The 10,981-nt window shown below is 59.8% G+C and overlaps 1 protein-coding gene across 1 annotated transcript in view; it reads right to left on the reverse strand.

The window, feature by feature from the left end:
* PKN1 (protein kinase N1) overlaps window positions 1–10,707 on the reverse strand; it is a 29,883-nt gene extending 19,176 nt beyond the window's left edge. The window contains exons 1-4 of the mRNA XM_045289686.1: window positions 10,109–10,707; window positions 6,082–6,385; window positions 4,454–4,605; window positions 188–323 (exon numbers count right to left, since the gene is read on the reverse strand). Of these exons, the coding sequence (XP_045145621.1) occupies window positions 188–323; window positions 4,454–4,605; window positions 6,082–6,385; window positions 10,109–10,165 (649 nt within the window). The 5' untranslated portion in view covers window positions 10,166–10,707. The remainder of the gene's footprint in view (window positions 1–187; window positions 324–4,453; window positions 4,606–6,081; window positions 6,386–10,108) is intronic.
* Between the last annotated feature and the right edge of the window lie 274 nt (window positions 10,708–10,981).

Genomic DNA, 10,981 nt, shown 5'->3' on the forward strand with positions numbered 1-10,981 from the left:
AATACCTGATTGAGCCTAAACTGGGGCAAATGGGACGGACATGGTCAGGAGCAGATCCCAGCTGCACACTGAACCAGGCACTCACCTCCCTGCCCCAGAAAGGGGCCTTGCTCGGGCGGGGGGGTTAGTGCTGTAGGCACGGGCATCCATCTGGGGCCCGGGGGCGGGGGGGTGGGGTAGGGCTCACCTTGGGCCTCGTCTGGGGCTGCCTGGCTCTCCAGCTGGCCAGCCTGCAGTGCCCGACGGAGCTGCATGCGGATGATGTCGATCTTGGTCTTACTGTCCTGCAGCATCTGCTGGGCCGTCAGCAGCAGCTTCCGGTCCTGGGGGCAGAGGTGGGCCATGAGGGGCAGGAGAGGGTGGGCAGTGGGGGCTGGCCCCCTGGCCTTTGGCCCACCCTGGGCAGGCCCTGGGACACTCATGGCAGCAGGCACATGTGGGTGCAATCGCGGGCACAGTCAGGTCTTCCACATGTTCCTGAGTGGAGCGATTTCTACACACAAGCTCCAATCCCAGCTAGGCAGTCTCACCTTGGGCAAGTCACTCAACCTGCCCGGGCCTCAGTTTCCTCAGCTGCACACCAGGGACACTCTCAGTGCTGGGCTGCCCTGGGCACCGAGGGGCAGGGTAGGGCCGGGCTGGGCCCACAAAAGGTGTTGTGTCTATGCTATGTCTCAGAGTGGAGTGGGCCCATGAACAGGGTGGCCCCCGGCCTTTGGCCCAGGGGCAGCACATGGGGGACTCCCCAGTGTGCCGTCAGTGGGGTCCCGTGTGTGGGTTTCGAGGTATGCCCAGGGCCAGACCCAGCCCACCACGCTGTGTGTGGATGGGGCCTGGAGATGGATGTGGACTTGCCCATCTCTTTTGGACTGTGTTTCTGCTCAGCTAAGACCATGTGTCCAGTCCACGCATGCTCACTGAGGTCATGCCATCCGCAACGCCTCCCCCGCCCCCCGCCGGGTCCATTCTGACTCACAGCGAGCCTCTAGGGCAAAATCGAGCTACCGTATCAGGTTCCCTTGGCTTCAGTCTTCCAGAATCTGCTGGCGGGTTTCAAACTGCCAGCTTTTAGGTTGGCACTGAGCTCTTAGCCACTGGCCCCCAGGACTCCTTATGCCATCCCCCAAGTGGGTAGGAGTTGGAATTGGGGGGATAAAAGCATGGGTCATGTTGTCACATAGAAAGTATAGATACACCTATGGGACACGACAGACACTCCTGTGGGATAAAAGTGCCTCGGGGGTGGTGGTGGTGTAGAGGTGGAAACTGTTGAACGGATGGAGGCTTTGCGGAGGTTATTTTCACTGCAATTAACAACAAACAAAACACGGGTGGCTTGAAAAACAAACACAAACCCCACAGCCATCAGGTCGCGCTCTGACTCAGAGCCGCCCCAGAAAACCCAAGCCAAACGCATTTCCATGGAATCGATGCCCACTCATGGTGACCCTCTAGGGCAGGGCAGCACTGCCCCTGTGACTTTCCACGACTGTCAGTCTTTACAGGACTAGAAAGCCCTGTCTTCCTCCCATGGAGAGGCTGGTGGCTTCACACTGCCGACCTTGCAGTAATCAGCCCTATGCGTAAGCACTACGCCACCCGGGCTCCTACAGCAACCCCACAGGACAGAGTAGAGCTGTCCTATAGGGTGTCTGGGGCTGTACATCTTTCCATGAGCAGACTGCCCCATCGCTCTCCCACAGAGGGGCCGGTGGATTTGAGCCAGTGACCTTTGGGTGAGCAGCCGAGGCCTTGAATATAGCAGCGCCAGGGCGCCTGCTCACAGGTGGTGGCAAAACTGCTTACAGTAGCCCAAGGGGGAAACAACCCAAGTGTCCACCTGCAGATGGGCAGGGAAGATGGACGGATAAGCTGTCCACATACCCAGGAGGACACGAGAAGGGCTGGAGCTCAGGTGACAGTGTGGCCGAACCTGGAGGTCAGGATGCTGGGGGAAAACCAGCCGGCCACAAAAGGCCCATCTGTTCTATGAGCCCGTTTATATGGATTTTATATGAAGCCCAGAGATCCTCTGGGCTGGGGGTGGGGTGGTGTGTGTGGGGGTAACCGCATCATATCGAGTCAAATTGAAAGGTGGATTTTCCTTTCTTCAACGAACACCCTGCATTTCTTTTGGGGATGGGTGTCAGACCTTTACAAAGAGTGGTGCTAACTGCACGACCGGGCCAGTGTGCCTCCTGACACTGAGCTGTCTCCTGGTGAGTGGTGACCATGGGGTCGGGGTGATTGGGAAAAAATGCCTTGGGGTGAGGGAGGAGGGGGAGGGACATGAAGGGCGGGCAGGTCAGATGGAAGGGTGGGCTTCTGTCTGCTCAGCAAACACTTCAGGGTAGCATTTATTATGTGCCTGGCACAGGCCAGGGGGCTGCAGAGAAGTTCGAGAATCGTGGACTTGGAGTACTGGTCTGCTCTGTTAACCTGCACCCGATTCCCAACACAAAGTTAAAAAAAAAAAAAAAAGAGGCCATGGAAAATGGAATTAAAAGCTCACGGGATGACAAAATAACAATTTATAAATTATCAAGGGCTCATGAGGGAGGGGGCGAGGGAAGGGGAAAAGTGAGGACCTAGTACCGGGGGCTTAAGTGGAGAGGAAATGTTTTGAGAATGACGAGGGCAATGAATGTACGGATGTGCTTTGCACAATTGATGTTATGTATGGATTGTGATAAGAGTTGTATGAGCCCCTAATAAAATGATTAAAAAATCTTGGGATTTCCACCCCCTAACCCCTATCCCCCCCCCCTCCCCACTCACAGGAACTTCTGGAAGCCCCCGTGTGTGTTGCGTTTGAAGGGCGGAGTCTGAGATGCAGTGGTGTCCGGCTGCCGTCCACGCTTGTCATTGCAGAACAATCACTGACCCCAAGAGGGCGCTGCGGGCAACCTCCGGCAGACCCGGATTCGGACATCAGCTTGCCAAGTCTCACAAGCTGAGACACACCTTGTGTGTGAGACTTAGGGTGCTGACAGCACGGGCACTTGGGTGTGAGTGTGGGAGGGCCTCTGAGTGTGGGAGGGCCTCTGGCTGACAGCATTTGCACCTGGGTGTTGTGTGTGAGACTCTGGGTGCTGACAGCATGCGTACCTGGAGGTTGGTCTGGGCGGGGCCTTCCAGGGAAGCCTACTTCTAAGGTGGGTGCTCCCTATCTGTTTTAATAAACCCCGGGCAACAACATGGCCGGAGAAAAGAGGGTGTTCTGGGTGGGTCTAGCTAATAAAACCTTTAAACCAAGCCCACTGCAAATAAGACCAAACCCAGTTCGCTGCAAGTCATGCCGACCCTGTGTGCTACGAAAAGACCTGTGCTCTGCGCGGTTTTCGTAGCTGTTATCTCTATGGAAGCAGGCCGCTAGGCCTTTCTTCTGTGGTGCTGCTGGGTGCTTCTGACCCTGAGCCTTTATGTTAGTGGTCAAGTGCGAATAGGGTGTGCCCTCCAGGAGGCTACTGGACAGAGCTCAAAACCAGGCAAAATGAATCTGTTAACATTGAAGTCCTGATATTGACTAGAGGGGGCAGGTGGGACTTACTGGGCGACGGGCAGTATTCTAAAATTTCAGATGTGGGCAATGGTTACACAGGCAAACGCCCCTGTGCTGCACATGTAACCTTAGTGCCCTTTACTGCACAGGCATGACGTCCAGATAAAAGACCTCCCGAGTGCTGTGTCCTGCCCTGCAGTCCCTGCCGCTGTATGTGCACACGCATGTGAGCACGGTCCTCCTGATGGCGAAAACACACCATGGCCCCAGCTGCAGGCCTGGCTGCGTGGGACACGTCGTGCTGACAGAGGTCCGTGTGTGTGTGTCCCTGGTGATGGCCTGACTGGGGACGTGTGTGCCTGCGGGACAATGCTGGGCTCTGGGTGTGCAGTCCCTTGTGTATATCTAGGCATTGCTGTGATGGTCGGTCTCTGGGTGGTACTCATGTACGGAGGTCCACGTGTCTGTGTGGTTATACCTGTGGTTATCCACGCTGCGTCGTTGCGTCTATGTGAGCCTCATGTTGATGTGTGTGTGTGTGTGTGTGTGTGTGTATGCACGAGCATGTGCACATGCACATGCAGCACGGGCAAGGCACACCCTACAAGCAGCATGAGAGTCTGAGTACTGACCGGTGGGTTGCCTGAGTCTCTGGGGGTGAGTGAGTGGTGCAGAGACAGTCTCTGCTGATTGTCTGTCTGACATCATCCACACTCACTGTGTCCTGCATACCCCCATGAGCTGCCCACTCCTCTGGCCTGTTTCTAAGCCACTTGGACATCCCTCGGTCACTGACCCAGAGAGCCCCAGCCTCAGTCAGGGCAGCTGCAAGGAGCCCCCTGTCCGCCACCCTGAGTCCTTGGTCTCCGCGCACGTGGGTGGATATGGCTGTGCCTGGGCACGTGTGGCTGTGTATACACACGTGTGCGGATGCCCGTGCATGGCCCTCACCTTGGTGCTGCCGTGGCTGTACGTCTGGATCATGTTCTCTGCGCCCTGCTTCACCTTCAGCTCAATGGCCAGCTGCTTCTCCAGGCCAGCCACCAGGCTCAGGTTGGTGGCCAAGCAGGCTGGGCTGCCCACACCTGGAGACTGGGGGTCATCTGGAGGGGGCAGGAGGGAGAGAGTCACCACAGCCTTCGACTTGGTCGGCTTGGGGGAGTTTGTGCCACAGCTCACCGCCAGGGGACCTCAGTCCAGTCTGGCTATCCTCCACGCCTGGGGTGCAGGTGGGCGAGGCATGGTGGGCTGACAGACAGGCAGGAGGGGCGGGCTCACACCTGGAAGCTTCCAGCTGCACCAGCCCTCCAAGGAAAAGCCCTTCAGGGCTACGGCTGGAGCCAGCATGGCAGAGCTTGGGCTGGCCTTCGGGTATGTGCCGGTCTGTGGGCGGGAGGGTGTGATGGGGCACGGGAATCCCCAATAGTTTACAAGGCTCCGCGACTTTCTGTCTGTGAATTGCAGGTACCAGCCCGACCGAGGCGCCGGGTGCCTGTGTGGGTCCCAGGTGTCAGGGTGACAATGTTCTATGGGCGCAGCTGTGCTTCCAGGCCACTAGGCTACATGGGTGTGCCCGCGTGGGAGGCTGGGTGCCGGACAGCCATATATGGCAGTCTCTGAGTCTCCGGGGTGGCTCAGGGGAGGTCTCTGGGTCACACACATGTGACTGTGTGCGTGTCATCCCAGGTGTGAAGTGACGAGGAGTCTTCCAGCACTGTGGCTGTACAGGCAGATCTGGCCATGGCTGGATGGGACAAATCTGTGCATGCTGGGTCGCTGGATGTGGCCGAGTGTTTAGAGGGCAGTGTGTCAAGCTCTGGACAGCACTGGGCGTCTGAACACAGAGGGAGGTTTGGGGTGTTGTCCGCGCATGCGTGTGGCAGCACTCAGGATTTCTGGGCAGTCCCTGTGATAATGGGCAGGCCTTCGGGCGTGGTCTAGGGCTGGTGTGACCAGGTGCAGGATTCTCTGGAGGCGGGTGTGACTGTGCACGGAAGTCTCTGTGCTTCAGTAAGACAGTGTAACGTCTTTGGGTGTCCTCCAAGTGTTGATGTGATTATGTGCCTGAGTGTCAGGGTGCCGGTGTGACATCAGGTAAGTCTATGGGCGCTTCTGATGATGGAGTGATTGTGTGGGAGGGGAGCCTGTGGGTGCTGACAGCATGCACACCTGGTTGTTGGTGTCTGGGGGCCTGTGGGTGCTGACAGCATACCAGTCTTGGTATTGGTGTAGGCATCTGTGGGTGCTGACAGCATGCACACCTGTGGGTGCTGATAGCATGCACACCTGAGTGTTGGTGTCTGGGGGCCTGTGGGTACTGACAGCATGCACACCTGGGTGTCTGGGAGCTTGTAGGCGCTGACAGCATGCCCGTCTGGGTGTTGGTGTAGGCATCTGTGGGTGTCAGCTGGCTGTGTGGATTTCGCTTGTTTCTTTGACTATGTGGGGCCTCGGAGTCGCCTGTCTCTGGGCCCCTGAGGCAGTGGAACCTCCAGGGTTGGCCCCCTTGCAGACAGTGGGGACGGCCCTGGGTCGGGAAAAGGCCTGGGGTCCCTCATGCACCTGGCAGCCCCACTCACCTCGGGCAGCAGCTGCAGGGTCGGGCAGCACCACATGGGCATGCAGCTCCTGCAGCTGCTGGTGCAGCAGGTCCAGGCGGCGCGAGGAGCCCCGCAGCAGCAGCTCCACAGGGCCCAGGCTGCGGCCCAGGTCAGTGGTGGCTCGTCGCAGGTTCTCGGCCCCCTCCTTCAGCTTCAGCTCTTTGCGGATCTCCCGCCGCAGCCGCTCCCGCTCCAGCTCCAGCTGCTGCTGCACCCCAGGGGCTGCCAGGTCCGCCCCTGCCAGGCCCAGCTGCTCCAGCAGGGACCAGCTGCGAGGCTCGCTCTGTAGGGAAAAACAGGGTTGGGGGAGTGGCTCGGTGGGAGTATGGGGGGACGACCACCTGTGCCAGCCTGGGGCCCAGCTTCTTCAGGTTCCTCCAGTTGGGGAGCTCAGAAGACAGGGCTGGCTCCCCTTCCTCAGAGCCCCCAAACTGGGAGGCTAGGGCAGGGCCCACTCCTTGTTCTCCACTGGCCTTATAGAGTGAGGGCCCAAGGCAGGGCTTTCTCCCTTCCTCCGTCCCTGCAGACTGGGGAACCTCAGTCTTCATTTTTTCTCTCGTGTAGTGGGCTTTCTGGAAGGCAGACCCCCATGGACCCGCCATAGCCTCCCAAACTAGAGGTTATAGAAAGTATGCCCCATTTTCCCTCTGCTGTCCCCCCCCCCAAAGGTGAAGATCCCCCAAGAAGATCCTGTTCCCTGACTCCTGTCCCTCTCCAACCAGGGGGTGTCAATCCCTCAAACTACAAGGTCTCGAAGGTCAGCCCCATGTTCCTGCTGCCGTCCTGCCAACCCAAAGGCTGCGAGTACGGCCTGGCTGCGCTCTGCTGTCCCCATGGACCAGGAGGTCCTGGACTGAGCCTCAGGCTTACCCTCCCACTCCCTCTGTCCCCTTACTCGCTCTCACTCACAGCCCCACCTCCCCCACTGCGCCCCAAAGGAGGAGTTCCCCAACACAGACTTGGCTTCCTTCCTTATCTACTCGCCCCAACCTGGGCGTCCCTGAAAAGCCACAAATAATCTCCTCCTGCCAACCCAGAATTTGGAGGCCAGAGCCTCATGGCCTCTCAGCCCAAAACGAAGAGGCACAGAGCGCTGCCTCCCACCCGACCCCACCGGTCCCTTTTGGGGTCCTCTCCCATTAGCCCACCACAGGAACCCAGCCTCCACCTCCAGCTCCGGGTCCGAAGGGGGATTGGGCTCCGCCATCCTGGGTCCGGGGTGGGGGCCCCGCCCTCTTCCTGAGCCTCAGCCCTGCCAGGGCCTCTCACAGCCACTTCCTCTTTCTTGCCAGCTCCCAGCACCCCCTGCGGCCGGCCAGCCCCTGGGCTCTGGGGCATCCTGGAGAGCATCCCCTCAGCTCCTGCTGCAAGGCCAGCCCTGTCCCCAGAGGCACCCAGGGCCTGGGCTCACTCCCTGGCCAGTCAGGGTGCCCAACGTGCCCAGGCATGCACACCCACATACATCCACTGCAGTGCTAAGGGCAGAGGGGGGTCCACTGTGTGTGCAGGCTTCAGGGGGCTGCTGTGGGTGTGCACACACTCTCACAGAGCTACAGGTGTGCATGTGGAACCAAGGCTCACACGTGTGCATGCTACCAATCCTCAGGTGTACACAGATGAATGCGCACGCCTACATCCACATGATTGTGCACAGAAACCAGGCTCACACATGTGCGTGCTCTCAGCCCTCGGGTGTACACAGTTGAGTGCCCCTGCCTCTACCCACATGGCTGTGCACAGAACCCAGGCACACACGTGTGCACACTTCCAGCTCACGGGTGTGCACATGGAACATGGATTCAGATATGAGCATACCCCCAGCCTGTGGGCATACACAGTTGAGTACACACACCTGCACTCATAGGGCTGTACACAGAACACAGGCTCACATGTATGTACCCCCTCCACACCCTTGGGTCAATGCAGAGAGCATAGCCCCACATGTTTTCACATCTCCACACCTATGGGTGTCAGCATGGAACCCAGGTTCACAGCGTGGGCACATTCCCACACCTCCCACATGTACACTGGCCTATACCCACCTATGAGTGTGTACACGACTCACTTTAGAACTTGGACACACACTTGCCCGTGTGGGCACAGCCCCTGAGCTCGCACATGGACCCCCACTCCCCACAGCCCCACATCCTGCCCCGGCTCCCACAGACCTCCTGACCTGCTGACGCCTCCACGTGTCCCTGTGGCTGGGCCCTCTCACCCCGCCCCTTGTCCCCTACTTCCCCTTTGGGGTCAACACAGCGACATCAGCAGAGGCGGAGTCCTTTCCTGCAGGCCGAGGCTGTCTGACTTCCTGCTTCCTATCCGTCCAGCACCAACTGCAGCTGACCACAGCTCCATGGCCCCGGGGGGCCTGCAGGGGTTACCTGGGTGGGCCAGCACCCTTGGGGGAAAAGTACTGAGGGACTGGAGTGAGGATGACCCAAACCAGCACCTGCTTATCCAAGCACCCACTCACACTCCAATACAACTGTGGATACGAGTTGCCAGCCAGAGTAACCCCTTGAGCTAAGCACCATTTTCACCCCTCCAGTCTAGATGAGGCAGCAGGCCATGAGGGGAGCCCCCATAGGCCCGCAGCCAGCAGGAGGCAGGCCAGGAATCTGCAAGGGGCACCCAGCATCTGAGTTCGGACTAAAGGCAGCACCAGTGTTACCTGAGACCCCACTAGACAGGCAGGGCTCCGGCTGTCACCCCACCTGGGAGCAGCTGTTCTCTAGGGAGGGTTTACTTCAGGCCAAGAGCCGGGGTCCCACCTGTGACTGTGAGCAGCGGCCATCCTTCACCCACTTCATGGGGCAGGACACGGGGGCTCCTGCCATTCTCAACCAGGGACCACTTGACCCCACCACTGGGGACACCTGGAAATGTCCACCAGGGCAGGGGCACTACTGGTATCCAGTGGGTTGGAGCCAGGACAGTACCGCCCCTCTCCCCACAGAGACCCAGCCAGCCTCACAGGCTGAGCTGAAAACACAGACTCCACACCTGGCCCAGGCTGCTCCTCTCCTCACTCAATACCTGACGGCAGCCCCAACTGTTTCCCTCCCCTGTGAAGACCCTCTTATTATGATGCCAACAAATGTACGAATGTGCTGGATGGATGGATGGATTGTAAAAAGAGTTGTACGAACCCCCAATAAAATGATTTTTTTTTTAAAGAGAAGAAAAAAGATCCTCTTTTTAGCCCCTTTCTCCCACAACAGAGCCAAGGCTCAGAGAGGTAGAGGCACTGCGACCAGGACACACAGTGAGGCAGGCTCAGCACTCACAACCCCCTCCCCAGCAGGCAGAGCAGGGGCACAGCCAGCAGCAGGCCAGGTCGCATGGGAAAAGTCCAGGCAGAGAGGAGGAATGCCACCCTCCGCCACCCTCCAGCCGCTCGGCCAGAGGAGAGGGAGGGAGGCAGGGAGGCTGGTCCTCCTAGGTCCTCCTCCCTGGGATGACTCACTTCTACCCAGGGACAAGGGGTCACCTGTGGGCCAACAAGGCAAGCCCAGGAATCATGGGCCTACCCTGGCCTCATGTTATCCCTGCTCCCCAACCCTCTGGAGCCGGAGGGCCCAGGCCCAGGGCACCCACTTTCCAGCACGTCCCCTTTCCCCAGGGCAGCCAGGGACCTAGCCCCCCATGTCCGGAGATTTCAATGCCTTGGGCGTTTCCGGAATCTGGACAGGACATCCGTTTGCCGGACACAGAGTAGACAGGCACACGGCAGGAGAGACAGAGGGACAGGGCAGCAGCCCAGGCAGCCATGAGAAAGGGATGGCTGGGAGGGGAGATGGGGTGGGGGGGTGGGGGGGGTGAAGCCGGGCCAGGCACGGCTGGCGCCTTGAAGCAGGACTCACGGCCTCTGCTGAGTGGGTCCTGAGTGGCATACACCAAGCGCATGCATGCGCAGGGGTGGGGGGGTGGGGCTCCTACACAGCCCTCCCTGGGCCGGCGGTGGGGGCAGGGACCCCGGCCCACGCCCACCCCAAGGTCTGACCTTGTGTGATCTGCAACACCAGATACGCCCAGCTCCTCGACAAGGCTGGCAGGCCATCAGCAGGACTGGGGTTGGGGGGTGGAGGTGGGTATCATAGGGGGGTCACAGGGAGAGACACAGAGGGGGTGGGGCAGGTGCAGAAGGAGATGAGAACCAGTTACATAGAGGCCACAGACAGCCAACTGGACGGTGAGCGCTACTGGGGGCACAGAGGCACCGGACATGTCTCAGGTTGGGCCCCAGAGTCAGAGAAGGCAACCTGGGGAAGGTGAGGCCAGGCAGAGATGTCTTCAAGGTGGCACCGGGAGGCCGGGGCAGAGTCTGGCTTGGTGGCAGCTTGGTGCCAGTCACGAGTGTGTGTGTCTACACACACGAGTGACACGAGGGGGGGGCGGGTGGCGCGAGGCAGGGGTGGGGAAGGACTGCAGGTAGGAGCCCAGGTATGGGCACAGCCCCTGCCTGACGGCTGGACGGGAACACCTTGGATAGCCCGGAGGTTGGGCGTGAGGGGTCTTCCTGTCCCCCGACCTAATGAGGTGACTCGGACACTTCCGCCAACAGGTGCCAATCTGGGTAGCGTCGTGGGGACCATCGTAAATCTCGGTCCAGAGGCCTGGCAGCTGGAGATCAGCTGTGCGGGGGAGGGGCCGCGGCATCCTCCCTCCCCAGGCACCTGCCCCAGGTGGAGCGGCACCTGCGGGGCACCCAGCACTGGGGGGTTTGGAAAGAGGGGCAGATGGGGGGAGGGGGCGCGACAGGCACCCAGGGAGCACAGCCAACCACACACACCCGAAGTCGTGCCTCCACCGCGCCCCCTTGGTTTCTCGCGGAGGGACCGAGCTGGGGTGCCGCGGGGGGGCTCCCGGCCCTCCC

This window comes from Echinops telfairi, unplaced genomic scaffold (assembly GCF_000313985.2).
Source record: "Echinops telfairi isolate 266 unplaced genomic scaffold, ASM31398v2 ScPeMD7_30;HRSCAF=105, whole genome shotgun sequence".
NCBI lineage: Eukaryota > Metazoa > Chordata > Mammalia > Afrosoricida > Tenrecidae > Echinops > Echinops telfairi.